This window comes from Halictus rubicundus, chromosome 4 (assembly GCF_050948215.1).
Source record: "Halictus rubicundus isolate RS-2024b chromosome 4, iyHalRubi1_principal, whole genome shotgun sequence".
Classification (NCBI taxonomy): domain Eukaryota; kingdom Metazoa; phylum Arthropoda; class Insecta; order Hymenoptera; family Halictidae; genus Halictus; species Halictus rubicundus.
This window is the reverse complement of record NC_135152.1, coordinates 11,589,011-11,616,571: the sequence shown is the minus strand read 5'-3', so window position 1 is coordinate 11,616,571 and position 27,561 is coordinate 11,589,011. Positions and strand designations below refer to the sequence as shown.

The 27,561-nt window shown below is 45.4% G+C and overlaps 1 protein-coding gene across 1 annotated transcript in view; it reads left to right on the top strand.

Annotated features, from left to right (window-relative positions):
- Window positions 1-27,053, top strand: part of LOC143353405 (uncharacterized) — a 184,628-nt gene extending 157,575 nt beyond the window's left edge. Inside the window, exons 5-6 of the mRNA XM_076786714.1 lie at window positions 18,566-18,709; window positions 21,525-27,053. Coding sequence (XP_076642829.1) covers window positions 18,566-18,709; window positions 21,525-21,684 — 304 coding nt within the window. The 3' untranslated portion in view covers window positions 21,685-27,053. The remainder of the gene's footprint in view (window positions 1-18,565; window positions 18,710-21,524) is intronic.
- Window positions 27,054-27,561: the final 508 nt, after the last annotated feature.

Genomic DNA, 27,561 nt, shown 5'->3' with positions numbered 1-27,561 from the left:
AACTCCAAAACCAAACATTTCTTCCGACCTAGAATATTTCCCCTCTATATATTTTTTTTTTCGTGTTATACATACAAAAATGGTGCAATTTATTCGTACAATTCCGAAATGTTTAGTAATTTATGGAATACAAATAAATTTAATAATGCAAAAAATATTTTGAATAATGATACAGCAATTTTTAGTGGGCGACTTACAGTCGCCATTCGAGTGCTAAGGGTTAATACGGCATAGAAAATTCTCATTCTCCAGCGGTACTTGCCGCGTGAAACGATTTACCCTTTCGCCTTCGCCGATGCATCGATCCGCGTTCAACGTCCGGTATTTAACGACGACGCCGCGTTTCCCAATTAACATTTTGATGGCCGGACTAGATTCGATCGAAATCACGCGGCTGGAATACAGATACGGGTACGGTTTGATTAATTGTGTCAACTTGCACGCCGCAGCCGGACCCGGTTCTTCGATAGTTGTTCTTATCTTTTCAATGGTAATGAGGCTTCAGCGATCGACCGCGCAATCGATCAATTCGATCGAAATATTTTAGTCGTACGTCCGTTCGGATGAAATGAATTAAATGCAGGAAGTGAATCCGAGGCTGAATCGCGTCTCGTTGTGTTGTCATTTTTTTTTTTTTTTGTTGAAAAAAGGCTATTCGAATGCATTTTTCTTTTTCGATTATCTGCATCATGTGCTTCGGATCCGGGTCTTCGCTATTACTGTATCCTTATTTTGAATATTAACTAACGGAACTAACTTCTGATTCTGCTCCACGTGAAAGGGTTGAAGCGTGAAGAGATAATTTCCGAAAACCGTTGTTTTTCCTTACGCCGCAGATTTATACTTCCTCGTATCACGAAAATCCCAATCAAAGTGGGCGGCGCGGGGAGAGGAGGGGCGAGGGCAAGAGAGCTCGCTCTCAAACGAATCGACGTGGCAACTTTTAATTGCTCCGACCTTATCGAGCTAGTCCTGGCCGCTCGCCGGTAGATCCGGCGCCGCGTCCTTTACGGCGTAATGAGCAGAGATGCGAGCCGCTTGACCGAATCGCTCCATTTTCGATTTCTCCTTAATTACTAATTAGAGGCAGAGGGAAAGAGAGAGAGAAAGCGTGAGAGGGGGGGGGGCATCGCGTCCCGCCGCCTCGCGTCGATCGGCTAGAACCAGCAGAAGAAATTACACGGACCGGGCCGGGCGCGCTGCGGGTAGATCGCGCATAAAAATCTCGAACCCATCTTCTCCCGTCCCTACCCCTTCTCGCCTCTACCCCCGCCACGATTCTTCCGTTATTATGCTCTTTCCTATTTCTTTCGTCTCCGAATTAACCCAGAGAATGCCCGGACCAGCTCGTTCCTTGCAACCAATACGGATCGGATCCGACCCCCTCCCTCGAACGCGCGAAGGGGAGCATGATTCCAGGGGAGCATGTGTTCGCTCAGAATCGTTCAAACAAAACATTCGTTTCTCCCGATGGAGAATTTTGTTGAGCGAGATTGTGAAAAAAAGAAACGGACCGTTTCGTCGCAAACGAACCACTTTCCAGCAAAAATGGCTAACGTCTCGGCCAATTAGATTGCGGCTCGTTGCCCCGATAGTGAAACGGTTCCCTCGTCCTCGATACTAACGCCTGTCGACAAATTTTAATTGGCCTGCGATCATGCCTCCAAGAAGCTTCGATCTGAAACTAGTGTTTGTAATTAATACTCGGAAGGTGGATGGTTCCGATAATCGTACAGCGTGGCGTAGTCAATTTTTGATTATCTTCTTCAAAACGTCACAAAAGTCTCAGTAGAGGTAATCCCGTTCGTCTTCAATTTCTTTCAGTAATAATTTTTACGAGAAATTATATCCACAGTGCACAATGAAAGAATATACTATTCATTAATCTCTCATTTTTCGTGTAGTTTGATCAATTCGTCGAAGGGGGTATCGTCGACAACGGATTCTTTTGTTAGGGGCGTTTGTTAATTATGATTATGTTCTCGGTGATCATTAGCTTTTTTTAGCGACGGGCCGTAATTGTTTTCCGGTGGCCCGACTGTAAAAACTCGATCAAAATTTTCTGGCTGCTTCCTTTCTCTTAAGCGATCGATTTTCTTGGGAGCGATCCCGAGTTCTCTCTCTCTCTCTCTCTCTCTCTCTCTCTCTCTCTCTGTTTCTCTCTCTTTCCCTCTCACTCGCTCGATCCCGTTGAGACGTACAAAGAGGCTGGCTGGTACGGCGCCTTTTCATCTCGGCCGTTCCACCGCTCGGCATTTGTCCGTGTCTAACGTGTTAATCACTCCCGTCTGATTAGATTATTAATTGTCTTGCGTGGCAGATGGGGCCCCGGCATGGGCGTAATTACGGCTATTACGGATCGTACAATCGCTCCGATTTAGGAAGCCGAGGGGAGGCATGGAACGGATTACACACCGAAAGAACCCGAGATCAGCCACGGGATTTCTAATTTTGTTTATGATATTATTAGATTCTCTTTCTAATCAGCCCTTTCATTATGGCCTCCTGGACCTAATAGGATTTTTTGAAGCATCGTTTTGTATCAGAACCGATCTCGACAGCAACGGACACACACGTTCTTGGGCGTTTGTTCTCCTTTATACAATTTTAGAAGCTCCGGAGTTACACAAAGTGGGAAAAAAGGGCATCTTTGTGAATTTGTTTAAAAAAAGCTTGTCAAATTTCGAGGGCAATTCCTTTCGGATATGAAAGAGCACACTTTCAAGTCTACATCATAATTTTTTCGTCGAAAAATACTCATAGTTGTCAGAGATACAGCTATTATCTGAGAGTCCTTTCTTAGCGGGGCGCTTACGTAGAAATGCCATCTTTTAGGTTTTAAAGAAAAATTTCAATTTGTTTTGAAAAGAAAACTGATTCGCTATCAAATAGCACTCTTCCGAGGCTAAAATATCGCATTTGATCGAATTAATCTAGTTGCCAGTCGAACACAAAAAATCGCGGAAAATCAATATTCCCGGTGTTTCTCAGTAAAACGATACAACAGAGATCCCCGGACACTGCAGCCTGATTAAAACGTAACGATCGTCCGTATAAAATGAAGAAATCGATTCCTCGATCCGGTTATCTCTGCTAGAATAAAACCGAAAGGCACTCGAAGCCACTCCACCCCCGCCGGTTTTTTAGATTCCCGAAGATTCGGATCCGATCCATCTTCGCCGACATCGTCAGCTATTTAAAGCGGCACCGAACAACGGGTGTCCCTAATTTATAAGCTTTGTTCGCGCGGCCTGGATTCGCATCGTCCCCTTTTCCCGATCCGATCGTTTTTTCGTTTCTTTTCTTTTTTCGCTGGCCGCGCCGGATTGTATGCAAATCGGTCGTATTAATTAGCGGCGGGGGCCCGCGACAAACCGTTCCGGAAATTCTCGTTAACCGCGGAAAGATTGACACCGGATTTCGGTATAATTAAGACGCGGGGAATCCCCTTTGGTTAGGGACACAAAATGAATCGCGTGTGCTATGGACGAACACCGCCGGATAAACGGGTTTCCGGCGGGCAGCGGCGCTGCGTGGGCGGGGTTCGACGGAGTCGGGCTCGGAGCGTTTCGCGTTATTATTAGTGAAATCAACTAATTAGAAATAGCGCGGATTGCTCGTTAAAGATCGACCCGCCGGCTGTAATCACCAATTACTTCCTTAAGTAAGCCGCGCGCTGAACTTTCCTCATTAAAATTATTAAACGTTCGCTCGTATAGAATCTGTATTTAACCTTGATACGGGCTCACGCCTCGATGAATTTCCCCGGGAACCGTGTATTTTCCATTAATCAATCCGCCCATGTCTTCGTTAACCGATTCCAAATTGTCATCCCGCGGACCGGACCACCGGATTCGACACCGGCGACCATATTCGAGCGATTACGTTGGTTTCCTCGTCTTATTTTCGTCACAATTTATTTTCAGCTCTTCAGCCAGATTTTTAAGAATCTTCCTTGAGATTCTTGAAAGCTTGTTCTATATAGGACTTTATCAGCAGTATTTCATTCAGATCGCTTCGTGATCGTGTGCAAGTAGCCTCAAAACACACTTCCTATAAAGTTCATAAAGATCCCTTTCTTTTACCGATCATTCAGTGCTTCTACAAAAAAAAATAACCACATCTTTGAAAACTATGAATATTTCGCAACGAAAGAATTAGGACACATACTTGAGAGTGTACCCTTTCATACCCAAAAGGAATCATCCTCAAAAGTTTACGAATATTTTCTAAAAAAATTCATAAATATCTCCCCTTTACTTGGTACTTCCTGTACCGATCATACAGCACTTCGGTGAGAAAGGACCTCCGAGAAAATTGCTATATCTTTCACAACTATGAATATTTCTCAACGAAAAAATTGTGATGCATACTTGAGTGTGTACACTTCCATATCGAAAAGGAATCATCCTCAAAAGTTTACGAATATTTTCTAAAAAAATTCACAAATATCTCCCCTTTACTTGGTACTTCCTGTACCGATCATACAGCACTTCGGTGAGAAAGGACCTCCGAGAAAATTGCTATATCTTTCACAACTATGAATATTTCTCAACGAAAAAATTGTGATGCACACTTGAGTGTGTACACTTCTATATCCAAGAGGAATCATCCTCAAAAGTTTACAAACGTTTTCTGAAAAAATTGACAAAGATCCCCTTTTTCCAACTTTTCTCTTCCAAGGTTTCTCGGCAGAATCGCAAATTCGCATGATCGTCCCAGCCCGGCTAGATTGTCAAGCGGCCGATCGGTGCCGCAGCCGATCGGAATGGTCTGTTCAGCGATTCATCACGGTGTAATGAGATGTTAACGGAGGAGATCGTTCCCCCGGCCGGCTAGGATCGCATTCCGGCCTCGATATAATTAATTGCATTTCGATCGGCGATTCTTACGCAGCGCTATAACGGTTCCCGGAAATTGCCGGACCCGTTAGAGGATCGGTCGTGGGTATTTGTCGAATCGAGGGGACGGCGCGGCGCGATCTCCTCGCCGTGATAATAAGTTCACGGTACGCCGATCGTGGAGACCGTTCATCCTCGCGACTTGTTCCACGGCGGATTGAATTCGCGGATAGGAGTAAAAGAAATGATCGAGAACAGATTGACCATGTAATGGGAGCGTGATAAACAGTTCCGCGCGGAATCGGTTATGTGCACGCCGCGTTATCTCGATTTCACGTGGCCGTTCGTTTTCAGGGAATTTTGCTGCGCCGCGCTCATGATGACTCGCGATCATTTTTACCCGCCTTACGCTACGGTAATTTGAGACGAACCCGCCGGCTATCCGCGCGAAATATATCCGGTTTGATAGCCTCGCGATCATTACAGATAGTTGCAACAGTGTGGATGCTCCAGAATTTGTTTTGCTCATTCTTGTCGTCGAGTCGGAGACGCCTTTCCGTGCCTGTTTCGCGGATGAATGCGAGGCAGCCCTGAGGAATGTGTGACCGGTGATTACGATCGGTGAGATGGTAGTTAGACTGATGAGGCACTGATTGAAATTGGTGAAAATGGTCTACTTTCGTCCCGGCGTCGAGAAGTTGCTCAAACAAATTGATCTTTTTGCTTGGTGTGTATCACGCCGATAGGTTTTACTATTAATTATATAGTGAATTGAAAAATCGAAGACAAATCCGATTGCTTAATTACGGCAATGAGACTCTCGGATGAGTGCCACCATCGCAATCCCTCTACACGCGATACAAAGACCCCTTACTCGCAATGTATAAACGTCGAAGGCAAGGGAAATAAATAATTCGTTTTGTTTCTGTGTTAATTCGCCGCTCGGAGATATTTATCGATCGAAGCACGAAAATCAATGTTCCCTGTTCAACGGAGCCGTATTAATAACGCTCCTCTCCGTACGTTCGGAGAGAAACAACGAGAAAAAGGCGACGTGGCTCAGCTGGAGGGGGCGAAAAAATGAGAGAAAGAGAGAGAGAGAGAGAGAGAGACGAAAAGAGAAAAAAAGAAGAAAGAAAATTAGAGAAAGAATTGAAACGTCATTCCGCGAGCAATCATCGAGCTCCCGGGCGCGCGCACACGATCGGCCAGATCCTGGACAGATAAATTAGCAATTTAATTATGGAACTGTCAAGCGGTAATTAAATTAATAACGAGAAACCTCGAATCCAATCCGATCCGTCGTAGCAACCTTTCGGGGCCTCCCTCTCTATCCCCCAGTGCAATATCGATATATGCGTGTGTGCAGGCCGTTTTGAAGGCTGTCAGAAATTGCAGACAATTTTCTCCAGCGCATCAGCGGTCCCCCTCTCTGTCCCCCCTCTCTCCCTCTCTCTCTCTCTCTCTCTGTCTCTCTCGCCTCTTGATACGTTCCTACGAAAACGGTTTGCGAATCACCCGGTTATGGTCCTCGCGAGAATGTGCTTGAGAGTGATTATCGCTATCGGAAGAAATAATTTTCTAATGAAGGAATAGCTACACTGAGATTCCTATCATTTTTGAACAAAGTATTAACTCTTTGCGGTCCAACGCGTTCCCTGTCTTTCAGTTCGGAACTCGCTACTAAATGATATAGTTCAATTATGTACAAATTAACCCTTGATGACGTTCACTCAGCAACGAAGTGGGCGCGGTCAAAAGAACATAATTGCCCTACACGATCTATGTCACAACACGAACCCAAGGATTGGGCTTTGGTCGAAACTTGACTGTACTTTACTAAACACTTTTAGGTACGTAATTTCAAAAACCTTCAAATGTTGCAAAGAAGTTAAGGAATCTTCATATTTGCAGTTGTCGTGCAACACAGTAGCGAAAATTAGTGTGGAGAAGTGTTGTTGTACAAGTAAATCTTTCCACCTGATTCTCTGCTTAACTCTAACAGTGAGAGTAAAATTATCTCTCTCGTATCCACATAATTTCTGACACATGTAAGACCATTCCTGCTTCGCTAAGTATTCCTAGCTTCATTGAAATACTTGTCTCGTACACGAAACGAAAAAATCACGCTAATCACTTGTTCCATCCATCTCGAACTCCCTCGTACAAATCGAATTCGCCAAAATCCCTCTCGAAATCCGATCTTGATAAAATTATTAAGAATCGCTAATCACCCGATCAGAATATTCTCCGACATCTCAAACACTCCGAAAATAAAAAACATCGGACATCCTCGAATCGATTCCATTTGATTTCCTGGTCGGCTCTCTGCGTGTCGTCGTCGTCGCGAAAATGAGAGAAGAAGAAGAAGGAAAAAAAAGAGGAGAATCTCTCGCATTAGCGCGCGATTGAAAATCAGCGATACACGTCGGTGCAAGCGGATCTCCGATTAAAATTCCCCGATACTCCGGGGCCGATCGACAAGCCGATATTTTATCGAAAACTAGATTCCCCGTAACCGGAGCAATAAGATCGTGGATCGAGCGCGTGAAAGTTCGATCGAGCTGGCCGGCTATAATCGGCGAGCTGGCTCGGCTCGGCTCGTCCCGATCCGATTGCAAATTAATATTCCGCCGACGGGGAAAAAGTCGCTCGATATTTTAATTCGTCGCCGCTTCCGCCGAATTTCCGCGCGAGGATCAACAGGTTTTGTCCCATTCCTCTTCCCCCCCCCCCCTCTCTCTCTCTCTCTCTCTCTCGCTCACTCTCTCTCTCTCCGATGCACCCCCGCGCTTTCCTCCTGGACCACGAATTACCATTTCTGGATCGGACCGCAGTCGAGATAAAATATCTTTAAGCGGTATATGTATATATTGCGAGACGGCCAACGCCTCCGCCTCCGCCTGCACGTGCATACAGGTGCAGTATCTGTGACCAAGTCGTTACGCTCGAACGAATGCGATCTTGCATGCGTCGCGGGGGCCACGTGTGTTACCATATGCACACGGGATGGAAAACGTTCGTTCGGAGTCGTTCCGCTGAATCGGGACCGAATTTCCCATTCGTTTTAACCGAATGCCATACTGGCCGAACGAGATATCCTACTAGATGGAATTGTTTCGAGGAATGCAAGCCCCGGCAATCAGAACAACCGCCCGACCACTTATGCGAGCTGCCTGCATCCTTTTAGCCGGGGAATCGGCCCTGTTCCATAATTAATCGCGGAAAATATTTTATCACACCGGCTCCATTATTGTCACTAATTTCTCATTAGTTTTGGTAATGTCCGCAATGTAAAAGTTGTTTTCTTTTTCGATCTTTTATCCCTATTATGCTTTATGTTTGTATTTTTTTTTTTGTTTCCCATTCTCGTGTTAAATCACCCCTTATTTCTTTTTATTTCTTGTTTAAGAGATCGAATTGGTTAACCCTCGGATGCGTGGGTCCTTTTTGACCGTCATTTTATTAGGATTTCATCTCAAAGACTGTATGTTTTTTTATGAAATTTTGTATGTCAACGCAATTACATTTTCACCCGAATAATTATTGATCGATTACGATGGTAAAGCAATACCGACACGATTATCCACGGTGTGCGTCATATTCTTTTTATCACTAAAAGATCGAGCACTTGCATCAACGATGTAAATACATTCGCGCAACGAATCAGCAAAAACCCGTGCATAACAAACTCGGCGAATTCGCACAAACAAAATAAATAAATAAAACCGCGCATAAATAAACCCGTGTAAACCACGCGAAAGTTAACCCGATACACATACGAAATCGCGTCAAAAGAGCGTCCAAGAAAAATTGCCATAAAAATCTGCATAGCGGAACGACTAAAAAATGTGGAACAGCACATGTCCATTTTTTCCGTGCATATGATGGATAGCTTTAATAAGCTATCCGCGTGCTCGACGCGGTGCCAAACTCAATTTTCTTGAAAACCGAGTGTCGCGCTGGCAAATTTTATTGTGCAATTTCGATTCGCCGGTACGTACGCAATATTTCCCTCTAAATAAAACTAATAGAATGAACGATTACGAAGCTTTATACGCGCGAAATGAATCACGGAGGGGAAAAAAAAGCGGGTGGATCGAAATTCGGAGTAAAAAGAGAAAATTTGATACAAAAAATTGATCGACGTCCAGAGAATCTAGTAATCCGAGATCCTTTTTAACACTTCATTTACCAGAAATTTTCTAATAGTCTTTTCGAAATGAAAGATCGACACTTAAGAATTTCCGGATAATACTCAACAAATTTTTTAAATTAATAGTAACAACTTCTTACGAAATTATTATTAGAAATCTTCCAGTAGATAAAGTATTAAGATTTGAACCTATTCAGATTGTTTGGAAATAGACGATTGACAAATAAAAGGGTCACGAATTCATTAAGAATTTCGAGAAAAAGAGAGAATTTGAAAAAAAAAACCGATCGATGTCGACAGTGTGCTGGTCGATACAATTTTTCCAGATGGCTCGGTTCAACAGGTAATCGTTTCTTCCGAAGAAAAACACATATCTTTAAGAGAAACAACGCCGGGTCCCCGGTGATCCCAGTAATCGGAGAATCGCCGTAATTATTACGGTGCTTGATTAATCAAGCAGCAAGCGGCGGGGAGCCGGGTGCAACGAACCCAGCTCTCTCGGATCGATACACGCCGGTCGAATGTATCGAAAATCGACTTGGCCACGGTAATTTCAGTCGCTTCGATCAATTTCTCCGCTCGTGGACAATCTCGCCGCTTTGGTTTATACATGGCCGCGAAGGCGGAACGGTGTTCGCACACGTAGCCGAACAAATATAAATGTGGGAGGCCTTTCACATTCCGGAGAAAATTTGCTCGACTAGTATTTCACCCTCGACTCGTAAATATGTCCATTTCCACAATGCGGCGAAGCAATTGCAACAGTTGCAGCACCCCCCTCGCAAATTAACGCGGACGAAATTCGGGGATACTAAGTTATTTAGGTGAACAAATTAATTAATTCATAGCTCTCGTGATCGGTCAATTGCAATTTCGTTTTAAATTATGGATGAAGTAGGATGAACTAAAATTCATAGTAACCAATAAGGATTATTTTCGAGACATGTACGTATTTATAATAAGTAGATAATAAGTAGACTACGTATCTTCATGTAAATTCATCAATTTTCATGTCTTTATGAGAATTAATAAAGCTAGAATGGCAGTATTATTAATATTAAATAAATATTTTATTGAATGAAAATATTATTCATTTTCATATTCATACACCTGGTCTCTCTATTTAAAGGGACCCGTTACATATTTTCCGGGGCTTTAAAAATTTGCAAATAAATGCATTGAGATTCACAGTCTATTGATAAATCGCACGTAATCGATAACAAGAATTACTACATACAGAATCGAATTGATTGTTCACGCTGGCGACGCAGTCAACTTGAAAAGATGTTTGTCCTTGTTGTTAAAAAATCTGTCGTGTTCCTGAATGCTAGCCAGACGAACTGCGACCGCGTTGAAAGGTCTGGCAAGTGGTAGCCAATTTATTGTCGAGTTCCGAAATTTCAAGATTTTTCATTTCGCTTCAATCCCAGTGTTCCGTAAAGCAATTTGCATAGGTGAGGCCAGCTGTAGCTGTCGTCGAGTCCAGGCCGCTGGACACGAAGGTGTTGCATGTGGCATTGAAACGCAACGTTCCCGGTCGCACTTGATTTACTAGCGAATAGCTGACAATGTAGATCGTGTGCGTGATAATGTTTCCTCACGGGCGATCCAATCGATACGCTACGGCCTTAACAAAAGTGAACGGAAGTCGGGAAGCTCGTCTTCAGGTGAGAATCACAGGTGAGATCACCACGAGGACCAGAAGAATTAGACGCGACTAGAGGGGACATTGAAATCTATCAACTTCAGTATGCACAATTGAAAAGGAGTCTCCGTCTGAAACTCGTTTGGACTTCAAATTGTTGTACGAAGTCGTGAACGTTCTTTTAGGATCGTGACCCAAGTTTTTTTGGATCAGGATGCAACGAGACAGAGAGAGAGAGAGAGAGAGAGAGAGAGAGAGATCGATGGTCATGATCGTTTCATTTTATTTGAAAGGGCCCGGCGCGGAAATAGGGGCACCGTGAACTCTGGGAAGATTTCCTTCATCTTTCGCAACCATGTTTTTGCCGCCACCTCCTCCTCCTCCCCCTCCCCCACTTTTTCTCGTTTCGCTTCTCGATCGTGGATCTTCGAGCGTATGCAAAGCCAGCCGCAGTCTCCGATGCAATTAAACGCACAACCACTCCCAAAGCGTGCATCGTACGCAAGAACTTCATTTCATTTTCTACTTGCACGCTTTCTCATTTTCACTTCCCCGTTAGCCGGAATAAATAATCCAGGGAATAGAGTTTCTTCGGTTTCTTTGTCGAATGTAATTGGCCAGGTGTAAAAATCGAGTTCGCCGTGCAAGAAGCGAGATTGCATCACTGTCGACCAAAAACCATGCTACATCGCATTGTTCCTTGATTAACAGAACGAACAGCGAAGAAAATTTGGAGATTTTCTAATTAGTTCTTTGCTGTACACCCATTTCTTCTTCGAGTAGAAGCACAAGCGTTTCAACCGGTATAGCGCTATACTGACTTCTTCTTCGGCAAGTGTTTTAACTGGTGTTCCGATAGAAATTGCAATTCTAGAATAATAATCTTCGTTCTGTGAGCAGTTTTCAATTAATCCCTACAGGCGGCATTGAAGATTGTTCATAGCAGAGTTGATTGCAAACTTGTACAGACTTAATGATTCACCCTTTTTTACCTCATTAAGCAGGAACATGTTGCATGCCGGAGAGCTTTCGACGCAAGAACCTAAGCGGAATCAATCAAGCTCCCCGCTCGGGACAAGAATTATTGTACCAATAAAACCGTTTAATTAAAGAGTATGACTTGCTCATTATCTCTCCCTCGATCTAGACAAAGGCGTACCTGCCGGGTCGTTCACCCGGAAAAAATACCGAAAAGATTCGCGACAACATCGTGTTCTAGAATACCGAGAAAAAAAAGTACATACACGATTTTTCGGATACCATAGAATGCACTTAATCGAAACATTTGTGTATGAAGTCTTATTAATACACCTTATTTTTTATTACATGTATAAAGAAATACCCGAGAAGGTGTAAAGAAAAATTTTGGTGCAAGGGGTTAACTACCGGCGATTATTTCGTAACTTTTTAAAGTCAGTTAAAGATTTTTTAATAGATCCCTCAACTGCAATAGTAACCCAAATCGGAAACCAACGAATCACCCATAGTAAAGTGTTCTAATAATTTGGTTTGGCATTATTGGTACAGGCACTATTATTGAAAATTCTATTAGTTGCGGTAGATAAAATATTAAGAGAGGAAATTCAGCTCTGTTTAATTCCTGTTTTTTGCAAAATGAAATCCATAGTCCATCCTATATGATACGCAACACGGATATCTAGTGTGCGAGATCCTTATCGCTTCGAAATTCAATTTCCAAGATTTTTGCTTCAAGAATAAGCTTCGGAGAATCTCGTCGACTATTCGAAGGCCTTAAGCATCGCTTCTGACTTTAGAACGTGAAACATTGAAGCGCATTAAACAATCAAATCTTGGTCCATGAATTTCTACGAAAGAGAGACTCGGCTCCCGGCGAATTCGTGCGATTTGAAGAATGAAATGCGAGCATCGCAATCAATAGCGAAAGAATTCATTTATTTGCACGCTCGGACGGATTCGCAGGCTATCGCGGCGCGATAAAAGTCGCGGAGAACTTAAGAGGATACTTCTCGAGTAAATTGCACGGTTGTTCTGGGCTTCTAGGAGTTCAACAGCCCGACCTCGGAACGCGAGACACGAAAAAAATCGGCGTCCCGCGATTCGATTTAACGGAATCGGTCGGCGGAATCGGGACGGATGCCGATCGTAGGGAAACGAATTAATTACCGAGGGGCGAGTTCGACGATCTCCCGGGGGAAGAGAGTAGTATCCCGAAACGGCCCGTGGGAGCGAAGAAAGCCAAGCGTCGCGCCTCGATTCGACATACCTGCGTATCGTAACACGGCTAATTGCGGTATAAACAGCGGACTTTACGAGGCACCGGTATACCGCTGACAACGTTCAGCAAACATTAGCCGCCATTAACGAAGATATAAGCCCGCGGCGTATTGATGCGTCCGCGCTGGAGATCCGCAATGTCAAGGGGATACGCTAAAATGTTAAGATCGCCGGCCGTAATCGAACACCTGACGCGAACATTCCAGGAAATTGGCCCGAGATAGCGGCGCGCATAATGCTAATGGATGGATATTAATTTGACCGTGGCGAATACATTTTAACTAATCTCGAGGACGGGATGGAGTTGCGAAAGCTCGCAGCGGAGAGCTCGCAGGAGAAAAAGCTCGGGCATCCCCGATGTCGACGATAAACATCACGCAAACGCCGACGGAGATCGAAGAAGCCTCGTTTCGAGGATTCCGCGGAAATGTCGCGAACGGCAATTCACGCTCGAAGGATCTCTGGATATCGAGGATCGAACGGTTTCGCTCGTCCTCCAGGATTCCCGGGCCGTTCGATTATTTTCGGACCTCGCTTAATCGAAGATCCTTGTAACTATCGTTCGCGTAACGAACCACTCTCCCCTTCACCGCGCTAACTATTCCTTCTTATGGTCTCTGGTCCCGAAAATGGTTTGCGAAATTGTTCGAGGTTCAAAGGTCGCTTCTCTCACTTGGCTCGTCGAACTTAAAGCACGTCAAATTCGATTTTTCGAAGAGCCAATGAAGCGACTGCTTTGAAATTTTATACACACGTAATACGGAATACTTGCAATTAACGTTTAAACAAAGGTCATATGTTTTCCGAGGCATGAACTGATAAGAAGTCCGGTACGTTGCAACCTCCACGAATTCGAGCAAGAGAAAAATATTTTTATAAAGGTCGATGCGTGTATTTTAACAATGTACAACCGTTTTTTAATCGGCACTGTTTATTACCTCGGGAATAATTGGTGAAAGGGCAGCTCGACCGGGGCCGACCTCAAGATTTAAAGCGCCGCGATATGTCTCTGGAAAACAAACATGGCGGCAGAGCGGTTCGAACGGGGAACAATAGCGGAAAATATATTCGCGAATCCGGCGCGGAACCATCTTTGTTCGCGGGCACGGTGAAAATGACCGTTCGAGGACAAAACGTTCGATATTTCATTGGTCGATCGAGAGCAAGTTCGTCGGGGTTCTCACGGTGTCGAGCGTCGTCACGCTTCTTTCCGACGTGACGGCTTTTTACGCGGCGGCGGGACGTTAAGCCGGTGCCACACTTAACCCACATATTTACATTGATTATTTTTTTAATTGCAACGAGTCACGCGACTATTAATAACCATTTCAGAAAAGGCTGCTGATCATAAAGCGTGGAATTTTAATGACACACAGTCGGCGCAGGCGTGTTGCGCACTCGCGCTCGCGAGAGCAAAACCGAGGAAGCCTGGTCGCCGTCTCGCGTACACAGGACGGAGCATACATTTAAAGATTATAGGAACCTATAAAGCTTTGGCTGCACCGGAGAAGAACATTTTGTAAAGCCGATTATTCGGTATCTCGAGATAGCGCCCGGCGAACCGGCTCGGCGTGCGCGCGCGAGAAAGAGAGAGAGAGAGAGAGAGAGAGAGACCCTCCCTTTCGTTTTTCGAAGGGATGGGGGCGAGGTCCGATCTCTCTAGAATTTGAAACTCTGTGTTCCTGGTCCTCCTCGTTCTGTCCCTCTGTTCCACGGTCGTTTACAATGCGTTTTGCAACTGGACGAATCATTGTCCCCGACGGGATTGAACTTTCGAGTTCTCCCGTTTCGCTAATCCACCCTTTCTGACGCCCTCCTCGCCTTTTTGACAGGAATTCGCGCCCTTGCCGGACTAATGAAAAACGAAAAGAGCTTGGCTGAGTGACGGAGGGCCGAATTGTACTCCGTGGAAGCCCGATTTACGATTGTTCCCTCCTGAATGTGTTTCGGGGAAACGGAGGCGGCTGGGAAGATTTATTTGACGAACGATGTCTCTTTAAAAAGGAGGCATTCAACGATCAACTCGGAAGATTGTGCGCTAAACGTGCAAGTCCGTATCTGTTGGAACTGTTGCAGCATGATGTTTAATCGAAGCGGAAGTAACTTCTGTTCTCGTTTTCTACGTTCATTTCGATCCGAAGCTAACTCGACTGAATGTTTCCAGCACTAAAGGAAACACGTCTCTCATTCTTCAAGATGTGCGTTACGAATCGACATACCGTGCGGACTAAATACCATTCTGATTAAAAAAGCCAACCCTCCAAGAGGAGAGTGAACCAGAAGCTCCTATTCTCTGCCATCTCGCCGCCCCACCACCGAACTCAGTGTGCCACCTGAATTCAGCTCCCCGGCGACAAATCTGCAAACCCATAAACAGTGAAGGACAGCACAACGTCGTTCGCATCGCATTTCTAAGCGCTCCGGTCGCTCGCATTGTAACCCTGAGAGCGTGATACAGTTTGTCGCCGCGCGACCAACGTTACACGCGGAACGATGTAACATTTTGCTACGAAAAGCTAACAAAAAACGGGTCTGGTGAAAGCCGCGAATTTCCCAGGTTTCCCCGCGGCCCGTTCGCGTGTTCATTTTTCCCCCTGTCGGCGGCTAGAACCCGACGGAGACCGTTTAGGAAAGGTAAAAGGCGAATGAGGAGTAGTAGTAGTAGTAGTAGTAGTAGTAGTAGTAGTAGTAGTAGTAGTAGTAGGAGGAAGAGGAGGAGGAGGAAGAGGACAGGTGTCGGGGCTCGTGTGCACGCGGGTTTCGCGGGGACGAAGACGCCGCGACAATTATACGCGACGCCTTATTATAATCGGAGCAGGTCTCGTTTAAAGCAGCTGGAACGACTCCGGCACGATGGTATACCCGGGGACGACGACGACGACGGCGGTGGCGCATAATAAGGGAGAAAAGAAGAAAGGGACCGTGGCGGTTGAATATAGGATTCTACATGGCCGCCCGGGCTCTCTGTTACTGGCCTAACCTCATTTAGTTAGAAAGTGTTTGCGCGACGAGACCGGTGCAAGATTTAATTGGAAACGCCTCGTGTCTATCGCTCTCCGGCACTCCGCGCTGCAAACCGCTCCGAGAATGTCATCCTCGGAGCCCTCCGCTCGCCAGTAATTGGTCGCCTTTCTCGCTCCATCCGCCAGGATTTTCTGGCGACCCTTGCAAACTCTCTCTCCCTCCCTCTCTCTCTCTCTCTCTCTCTCTCTCTCTCTCTCTCTCTCTCTCTCTCTCTCTCTCTCTCTCTCTCTCTCTCTCTCTCTCTCTCTCTCTGTCTCCCTCTCGTCTACCACCCCCGGGAACCCCTGTTGAATTTGTATATGCGGATTAATAGCGCGACTTGGTCTAGTTTTACGAACTTGTGCCCGAGCTCTTTCAAACCCCGTCAACCCGTACAGTGACTTTGAATTAAATCGCGACCGGTCTCCGCGAGCTGAATCCATGAATCCCGTATCAATTGATTAACCCGTTAGAGAGCCTCGCCCCTTGTTCTACAAGAGTTTTTCGTTATTCTGTTTAGCTGCCTCGAGACTCGCAAGTTTATTTCCACCGCGGAACGATCCTCTAATTAGCGCCGATCGGAATCGGCGCGCACCCTGCCGACACTCGCGTTGCCGTTTCTTCAACGCTAGGTTTACGGAGCACTGAAAATAACCATTTTACCTTACTTTGGCAAAATAATATGAGTGTATTAACCCATTTGCATCGTAAGGAAATATGAAAAGAAGGCCTTTATCACCAAACTTTTTTTCATTGTATTTAATTAATTAATTTAAGTACAAAAATGACTACAAGTAAAAGAACTTTACATTTCAGCATTCTAAGAAAAAATATATTGAGCGTGTATGTACGCTCCGGTGATAGTGACCAGGAAAATTGAGCGTATATATACGCCAATGATGCAAATGGGTTAATAACATATACCCAAAGAAATCGATTTGTTAAATAATTCCTCACGGATGCATCCGTACAAACTCAATATTCGTAAATTAAAAGTATTAGAATCCGTCATTTTGACGGGTCCCGAAAATCTAGTGTTAGGGGGGAGTTCTCGTGTAACTGAAAAAATCTTCTTTTATTGTATTTTTCGGAAGTATAAAACCTTAACCGTTTATGGTCTAGAGGGTTTCTTTGTCATTTCAGACCTTGCTGCAACGTCATACAATTTAATTATGTCCCCATACGTGGCTCTGCTAGCCTATGCAGAACAATTGAGGAATACTATTATATTACTATTTGGGGAATAAATATTTGTCTGTCAACCGACGCTTATTTTGTTCCTTACACACTTCTCCAAGCATATATACCACAGATTTTGACTTCATTTTCTATTTATAATAATTTCTCAATTCATGTGAGCACAATCTTTCAAAAAGTTCATTTTTGAATTAAAAGTTTTCTGAATGAGCTTCATTTCGACGAAAGTTGAAAGTTGCTGCTCAAGATTTCAAATGCAACAACGTAATAAATGAGAACTTCTTAGAAAGTATCCAGTAACTGGACCGAATTATAACTCGGTTGTTATTGGAGATAGAGAAAAACGATGAAGGAAAGTTTCGCATGGTTCAAGAAGATATATCATCCTGTGATAAGATTTTTTACGGAAGTCCGTCGGTGCGGTTTGCGAGATGCAAATCTGTGTAACCACATAATGACAGAACGTTCGACGTTGTTTCGAGCCGATTTGTCGGCCAGACAACAAACATCCACGGATTGAAGTATCGAGCCCATAATTAATCCGACATTATCGTTAAGTAAAATGTCCGGGCGCATCTACTCGAATTAACCGGGTGACTATCAAATTTTCATACGGCCGAAAGAGCGCGAAGCGAAGTGTTTTGTGAAAACGGTTTTCCCTCTCAATAAGTCATGCCGAGCCCGGGGGCCGGCATACCGTTCGAACCAGGTTAATAAACACATCAATTTTCGGAGGGGCGAGAAGAGAGGAGGTCCGCGGGGAGGGGTACTGCTTTGTCGGTGTCCCGATAATGCGGATAATATATATTTAATATCTGTTTAGCATACACGTCCATTTATGTTTTTGCGGGATATAAGCTTTCAGTCAACATTATTGAATTCATAATACGCGCCTGACATAAATCTACACTCATTAGAATATCCAGCTGCCCGTATAACTCAATGAACCATCGATACAGCTGGGATTAATTAATTTCCGCGTACGCGGATTAATACCGCGCGATTATTAATATTTCGAGCGATCTTACCGTTTCGAAAAGTCACTCTTTGTTCCAACCTTTCCGACCAACTGTCCGGTGGACCTGCGTGATCGATCTCACTTCCGGTTCGATCGTGGAGACCAGAAAAACAACGATTTGTCGCGATTAGGCACTGTGCTCGTTAACGCTCAATTATAGAAACGAAATCGCAGAATTTAACTTTTCTGTACCACGTGAAACTGCTATTAGCAAAGCAAGCATTCATTGGGGAATTCCAAGAGTTAAAATTGCATTAATTTGAAGACGATTAAACAATGATTCATCGATGAAAACTCTTGTCGGTCGAGTCTCGAGTCGATGAGGTATAATCCGTGAAAATTAACGTCGGATGGGAAGTTTTCCAGCGAAAATTTCGCTGTGATCTGGGGATGGGTAGAAGGTCCGAGCCGATTAATTAATTAATCGATGATGTTCGCGATTGTTTCAGGATGTTCGGAAGCGGCGGTGCCTGCGCGGGCTGCAGCAACGCGATACCTGCCAACGAGCTGGTGATGAGGGCGGGTGGATCGGCGTTTCACCAGAAATGCTTCACCTGCAGCAAATGCGGCAGTCAACTCGTTTCCGGCGATAGGTAAGACCCAGAGCCCGCTAATAAGCCGCCGCATCGCGAGTACAACTCCCGCTGATTACATGCATTCGGTGAAAACGATACGCAGCCACAGACTCTTGCGAATCGATCCGCGGAACCGGTCGATGCGCTGCCATAAACATCCCGAGCTTGAGAAAGTATCGAATAGACACCTGTGCCGCACCTTTTAACGCGTTTATCGCTCGGAGATCGAATTATCCCAATCGTGTGAAACGCAGATTCGAAGAACACGGTTTTTCGGACTCTCTCGGGCCTCCGGTGTCAGCCGATCGAAAATGATAAATACAAATTCGGACGCTGCGACTATCGGCTAATGCGCGTCGAGCTTCTGCTTGGCTTGCATTCGTCAATCGAATTACGTACAGCTAAATTAATCTATTAAATCAGATTTCATGCTCGTCGTAATGGTCGAATTATTCTATTAAATCCGAGTTTGTCAAAGTAGCTGAATTAATCTGTTCCGTCGAAATTCATGCTCCTCGATGGACAGCCGGATTAATTTATTCTACTCGGGCGTTCAAGGTGCGACTTTAATCGAGAATAAATTGATTGGCGACAGTACTGTATCGTTTTCGGTGATTATGCGTGCCAGCTGCGAGAACGTTAAATTAATAAGCAGTCGAGAAAGCGTTTCGGAGTGTCTTGATGAAACGTCGAGGGAAAAATAAGGGTCGCCCGGTTCCGATGGCGAGGGAATCGATACGAGGGAAATCGGTTGAATCGATAGGGCTCAAAGGGAACCGTTGATAAGAGAGGAAATGCGGCAATTAAAGGGTTGGAAAAGAGGCGTGTCGCCGGTGGTTAATTGGTGCGGGGACTGCAATTGGGGATTTTGTAATAAAGGAGGAGGGAAGCAATTATTCCGGGCCTGTAATGAAGCAAACTTGTTTATGAACGTCGATTCCCGTATACTCTGTCGCATCGGTGAGAATCGCGTTACCGGTTGAATTATGGGATTTCCTTTGATCTGGCCTCCTTTATCCGCGAAATCATGCTTCCGGCGATTCTCCAATTTCTGATTCACCGCGGAAAGAATCGAACGCGTGGAATCTACGATTCAGCCAACCAGGCGACATAAGGATCGTCCCAAAAAATCTCGCTGAAATCATTTCGCACACTCCCGTTTGCGCGCAATTTTTGGTTCAGCGATTCCGATTAAAAGTATTTGCAAAAACGGGCGCGACGAGCTCAGGCTTTCCCGATTTTAATGAAAGAAACTTCATTTGCTGAATTTATTAATATGTATTATTTACTTTGTCGTGTAATATTCCGCCGGGTTCATTCCGTATTTTAATGATCAAATGAAATGGCGAAATAATGATCAAGCGAGAATGCAAAAATGTTTCCCGATGGGTCGATCGCGATATTAATTACAAAAAAACAAACAGTTTTTTATCATACGCTGCCAACGCCACACCGAATAAACGAATCCAACCACGAACACAACTCGGAGCATGTTTCCTTGTTAAATTCACGATCTAGTGGAACCTAAATTTTATCTTTTAGTAGAACCGAACCATAGATATCTGAATTCTGTATACAAATGTATACGAAAAGTGTAGCTAAATCGCTGTTCTATTATCAGAACAATCATGTTCTACTGGTTACTTCGGATAACGTAAAACGAAAAACTGGAAAGCCGAGAAATAAGGACCGCCCTACCGCTGTTCCGTCCTCAACGGACTTTCTAAACTGCCCTTTCCTGGCAAAACAGCTATTTAGATTCCTTTAGTCAAAACTAGCTGCAATTCAAATAATGGTTTTACTACATGAAGACGAGCCATTCTTCAAATGGGCGTTATCCCTTTAGTAATATTAGGTTTATTGTGTATATAATTAAATTATCGAAATCAATGCCGTCGAACCGTCCGGCAATAAAACAATTAATACGCATGCGTTCAATGGGACGTCGGGCCTCTCCTCAGCGACCCAAAGTTTACGACGGTCCGTCCATTCACGTCTACTTCGGTCGCCAGCTCGGGGTACCTGATGTACCGATATTTGTCTATTCTTTCGGGTTTTCCGCACCGTCTGCTGACCAGCCAATCAGCCGCTAGTCATTCAACTCAGCGTATAAAAAGAGTAGACATGAGTTCGCAAAATCACTTCGCAAATTTACTTCCCTCAAGTCACTTCGATCACTTCGTTCGCATCAGTTCGGTTCAAACTTGTGCTCGCCACGCCGCTTTTCTGTCAGGTCTTTCGACTTTGTCAAGTCCAGCAGAACCGTCGCATCGATCGGCCGCTTAAACGATCTGCGACACAAGTCTAGTCAATAACCTTGTGAATTCATCACTGTTAAAATAAACGATTCAACTAAGAACCTCATTAATTCGTCCTTCATTAACCCTTTGCCCTCGGCGCTGTTTTCAATCTAAAACTAAATTTTTCTTCCGTCTTACGATATTTTCATTTTATTCATACGAAACTTATCCGATTTCTACATGTAATATTGAAATGTTTAGTAATCTATTAAATACAAATTTTGTAATGTAACGAATATTTTGTAATATTTTTTGTAATCTCTTTGAAATAATGCCACAACAATTTCTGGTGGTGCTTCAGAGTCACCACTCGAGTGCAAAGGGTTAATTTGACGCACAGCGGTACCAGAATATCGTCAGAACGTAATCGGCCTTACAACCCGGTTAGATTCTAAAGAGTCGCGGTATCTCGGTACCTGTAAGCTCAACGAGCCAGCCTACAACCTCACCTGGATAGAGAGAGGTCAAGAGACCTTGATCCAGCGGCAAGAGGAGAAGGCCTACCAAACTAACAATGTCTTTTCTGTCCTCAGGTACTACATGCTGTCGGGGTCCCCCGTCTGCGAGACGGACTGGCACAAAATTGTGAAGTCGTCGAGCGTGGCGGCCGCAGCGGCGGCCGCGGCGGCCGGAAACGGAGGCGCCCCCGTCAGAAAAGGTAAGGTCGGTCGGCCTCGACGGAGTCGCGAATGAGGCGGCAACCCGGTCGGTCGCCCGAAGAAGGTACAAGCCTCTCCGCAGCCGACGCCCGCCGTCGTACCGTCCCAGGTCGACGTTGTGGACGTGGCAGTCGGAGGGGATCCCTATTCGCCGCCTCCGCCGGGTCATCAGCAGTACCACCATCATCACCACCACCATCACCATCATCATCAGATGGGCCTCGTGCATCCGGGACTGGCGGTACAGCCGACGCACCTGCAGGCGTCCACCTATCAGGAGTGGTCTCCGTAGGCCCCGGACACCTGCGACTGAACGCGTCATCGTCGGGACTCGAGATCCTCCAAGGCCCGTCGCCACACGGCTAAACCGGGCAAAGAGGACGGGGCATTGTGATCTGGGGACCTAGTGATCTGGGGACCTTTGTGATCTGTGGACCTTGCGATCTAGGGACCTTGCCACCTAGGAATCTTGTGATCTAGGAACCTTGTGACCTGTGGCCCCAGCAAACTACAGACCTGAGCGCCCTTTGAAACCTCGGCAAACGACCTCCGTCGGTCCCCATTCTCTCTCGTCGAGAGCCAACAGTCCCATGGAGTCGACAGTCCCTCGAATCCTACGATCGCCTCTCCCGATGGCTATGGTGGCTCCCATAGGCAATCGTCGCGCCTGGATCACGTGAACCCAGCCTCCTCAGAGTCTGCAGAACCCCGACGAACGAGGAACCCGATGTCTGAGATAAATGGTGAACGAGCCTCTCCGTCACGAATCTCTGGTGAGATCGCCCGGAGACAGGAACTCTTTTCTGTGCGTGCGTGCGTGTTCATCGTCGATCCGCGATCCAGACGGACCTCGAACTAGCCGTATGTACCTCCGTCGAGCTAGACCAACGGCACGCGCGTTACCAACGCTGTCACGCGTCCTTCAACCGGTCTCCCCTTAATCGATAATCTTTGCTCAATCACGGAGAACCGAAGACAATTCAAAGTGTCCCGAAGCACCCGGCTACGCGCTCGCCGCCGTCCCTTCGACTCGCTGACACCAGCGACGACAGTTTTCCAAGGCTTTATCCGATTCTTTGACGCTCGGCTCAGTCGGTCCGGCGATCCTGTTAATTGCGTGTTAGGCGACCAGCGATCGTTCCTGATCGTGTTCACCCATGCTTGGTGCGCTTTGCTTTCGGAAAGGTTCGCTATGCAACGTGGTGGCGATACGGTGGTGGGTCCAATTAAACAGCTCCAATTCCTATTTTTACACTTGGGTTGAAGAATTCGTGCGGAGTCTCGGCGAATATTTGTTTGGTTATGGTATGTGTATACAAAGTCTTAAAGGAAGTGCTAAAAAAGGATAATTGGATAATTTATCTTGGAAGCTCTTGTGGCTGAAGTGGCAATAGAAGCACGAACAAATGAGATTCGTAAAAATTGATCATACACGTTCGAATTACTTCTTCAACACTTTAGCTACTGGATGCCTATTAATAAGTTCTTGAATGATCGCACTACGTCTAGAAGTAGTAAAATTACAACCTGTTGGTTTGCGAATAAAGTTGCTGTCGCCGTTAAACATTTTCTTAAGGAACTGTCGATCGTTAATCTTTGACTTTTAGAAAACTGCTTGGGATCTGGCGATAGGTAAAGCGTTAGCAAGTCTCGAATGCAATCCAACGAGCTATTAAAACATTCGTTCGTTCTCCAAGATAAATTATCTCTTAAACGATCCATTGTGAACGCGGTATTTCAAGGGCATCATCTAGGCCTTGACGATGCTGTTTGATTGGACACATTGAAAAGATCGACAAATCTAGATAAATTCTATTCCACACGAACCTCTTGAAACACGTCCGAAAAATTGATAATCAACTGCTTTTAGTGGACCCAACACCAACACCGTCAGTTAAAGAAGATTCAGAGATTCACTGCCTGGATCAAACCTTCGCCAAATTCGCAAATCTCTCCTGAGCACATTAAAAAAACAAAAAAAAAAAGAAAGAAAAATATACGGCGACTGGAAGAGAAAGTGAAAAACCGGTCAAACAAATGGTGCTACTTCTTGTTCGATCAGAAATTCTCGAGCCAGACTGACTTCTTTGCACCTAACGGCGTCGAAGAGTAGCAAGATCGGCAACGTCGTCTGGCCGAGCCACCGAAAAACTTGTCACGTATGAAGCAAGAAAATTGCGTGGGCCGGGGTCGGGTAATTCGGTCGATTGAAGCGGTGGCCCGCGCCAGGTCCCGGCCCTTAGAAAATTATTTTTCTTTGAAAATTACCGATCCCTTCGAGTCGCGTCGCTCCGCGCTGGGAAGAGAAGGTCCCCGGGGCTCCGTAAACTCATTAAGCGTTCCTTGTTCCCGCGATCGTTAATCGAGTCTCGCGCGCCGCGGAATAAAAAGCCAGCGCCGAGGTGAAACCATCGAACGAGAGAAATTATCATTCGAATCTTCCTTGTTAACGTGTCCCCCGTCCCGAGCCTCTCTTCCCTTGCGCCCGCGTTGCGAGGAGAAACCGATCGACAGGGCTCTTTTCTCGATCCTTCGCGCTTTTCTGGACGAATTATTATGACAATTGTCCTGTGCAGACCCAACGACGCGTTAGTTATTATCTCTGTTATTAATGTTTCGAAACCGATCGCGCGATAGGCTGCGTTCCCAGGCGAACCAATTCGCAGGAAGGTGCTTGAAAATTTGCTAAAATGGAAAACTGTCGAGCGACGGGGACCGGGCGCGCGCACCGCATGCGCCGACGATGTGTGTTTGAAACAGGCAAACGATGGACCGTGTAACATACTTTTTTTTTCTAAGTGGCAAGGTTTCGACATGCGCAATAAACAATTTACGTAAATGTCTAATCGTGAACACGTTACGATGTATCTAACCATCGTCCGAGCCTGTCGTCGTTCCCGAACGACATCCGCGGCCCTCTCGCGCCCCGGAAGCTTGTACAAAAATCGCGCGCGCGTCTCTCTTCTCTCCTGTTTCCCGTCGGTGCACCTCCGGCTGGAAGTCGACGATCGCGAGAGGAACGCGAGAAACAACAAAAGAACAAAAAGAAATAAACGACACGGGCTCGGACACGTTCGAAGCTCAATGCGAAACTAAAGACACATGTTTTGGGTGTAAATCAACGGCGGGTACGGCTCCGATGGCAAGCTTTACGGTCCCCTTCTCTCTCTCTCTCTTGTCGATTTTCCCAGGGAAACCGAGCCATTCCAACAATGGTAACTTTGCCCCAACAATTGCAAAGTGTTGCTGTCTTTAATAGAGATAATAGAGCATTGTAGAGGCTTGAAACTGTTCTGGTCTAACAATAAGACACCATGTTTCTATCATCTTTGGCAGCGTAACTCAGTATTTCGTTAAATAAAACGTATAGTTTTCGTTCACAATCGATGTTTCTTTAACGACTTCAGCACTGAAACCATAAAGTACGACCACGACTTTGCCGAACGTCGTACACAACTGTCAAGAAAATCATGAAAGAATCAGTTCAAGAACCTACGTACATGTCTGAGGCGTATGGACAATCTTCAGTATGACCGTGAGACTTAAATATACAGTACAACGAACAACTACAAAAAAAAAAAAGAGAAATCAAGAATGAGTTCAAAAACCCACGTTAAACTTGAATCTTAACGCGGACGTTTCATATCTAGGATACTATCGTTACGTATAACTTTCTTTTTTGTTCATACTCGTACCACGTTGTTTTGAATTATGACTATTAGACTACGGATATTTATGCAAACTGTCAGGAGCCAAACAGAATTTCCTTTCTTCTTTTAATAATTTGAATACGTTGAGATTGATACATCGGTGTTTTCAAATTCCTCAAATCCTAAATTGTTCCTACTCGTTCTTGCAATAAATACATAAAATCCGCAGTCTAATGATAAAATCCAGTGGTGCCTACGAGGAGACAGTCGTGTGCAGAGAGTTACTGCTGCTTCGCAATTGTTTAGCCCTTGACTCCGACGCATCTCGATCGGGAAAGTCTTATTATACTTACGGTGGGGAGGGCCCGTCGAATTCGCGGACCCAAGCAAATTGAATTGGCGCCGTGCGTTCGACGGTGAACAGTGTTGGGCCCGTTGCAAATTCCCGAGGAGAGATCGGTAAAAAGCGGCGGGTCGTCGTAAAGCGGCCGAACGACCGGCACCGCTCCGTGCAACTGATCGTTATTCGTTTACCCGTCTCGTTCTTAGGTGAACTTCGGTCTCTCAGACCGCCGCGCCGCGCCGCGCCGCGACGCGCGCTTGCGATGATCCGAGGGCGAGAATCGATGAATCGAGATTTCGACATGCTCGAACCGGTCGCGAGAATGATGCGAATCGGCCGAGCGAGTGGCCACGGTGCTCTTCCGAGACGGCCCAGCGCGAAGGGTCACATAAAACACACAGCCCTTTTCCCGGGTCCCTCGCGTTTCCTTCGACTCGGCTTCGCGAATCGGCCCTAAGGCCCTGCAGGTCTCCAGCGTGCTCGCGCGCGCGCGAGATTGATATTCTGCAAACAGAAGAGAACCGATCGGACGAAGAGAGAAAGAAAGAGAGTGAGATTGAGAGCGAGAATGTGAGAAAGAGAGATTGTGTGGCGCTGATGGATCGTGTAATTTAATCTTGTACATAGGGTACATTTTGTATATTGTTAAAAGTTTGTGTGATATAAATGGTTATGTATTTACTATTAATGCGGCGAGTATGGGACTTCGCGCGTCCAATGGGCGATCGCGTGCGCGCCCGCGCGCGACAGTTTCGAGAACCAGGACCACTGGATGCGCAGAACGTGTTTTCGGATCATGTTTTTTCGCGTGGACGATCGTGCTTAGTTCCCCGGTTTCGATTAGAGCCGATTCCACTTGCTGAACGTTCGGTAACGTTGGTTCGTTTCCCTTTGTTTTTCCCCGGTTATCTACCGTGAAAATGATTAGTATCTTCTTTCTGTTCGTTCTTTTCCGACGAAACACCAAGATCGATCCCCCTGTCAGGGGATTAGCTGTTGAGCGTGCGATGCTGCGAACGTTGCGCGATTCTGTTACGCGAGTTCTCCGTTTTCTCCTCCTCGGAGAATCTTTTTTCGGTTGTTTCTTTCGGGGGAATCGGACGAAGCGCGAGAGATCTCGATCGCGTTGTCGGGCGAATGTTTTTAGGGAATACCGAACCGTTGAGAACGCTTCGCGCATCCAGTGGTGCTGGAACGTAGAGCAACGTCCTCAGTTGAGCGAACACGCGGCCGGACCAACACGCGGTCCGTCGCGTTTAGTTAATTTTGTTATTTGGTTTAATCTCGACTTCTTATCCGGGACCCGACATCTGTGAATGGTTTCGCGGCCTCTTGTAAAATACAAAATACACGGACACACATACAAAACACGTTTATTAATTAATAAAATCACAAGTTTTTAGAAAACCACACTCGGGACCGTCCGGCTTCATTTCTTTCCCTCCACTCACTTTAGTTCCACAATTTACGTAATCTGCGAACAGACTTGTGGCAAGTTTTCTTTTCGATAGTCCGGCTGCTCAAAGTCTATGAAATGCGAGCCGTCTAATGGGACAGTGGTGTAAGTCGATGTTTGTTTGGTGTAACGCCATCTTAAGGGTTTAATCAGAATTAAATAAAATAAGTGTAATATGATTTTAGTGTGGCTTGTATACGGCAAACGTAACGTCTTCGATATTATTGTATTTTATAATATTTTTACTTAGTGCCTCATTATCCAAAGAAGAGCTGTGTTGCGCCATTTTTTAATTAAACTAGAGATCTAGTTCACTGTCACGACGTTTCTTTTTTCATACGTCCTTCTCGTCAAAAAGGGATTAATTATTAGGACGCATTTGACAATTTCATAGAAGTCATGCCTGTCTTGATGTGTCCATTTTCTTCTAATATATTTTTGGAATCGACCTCATGCAGATCA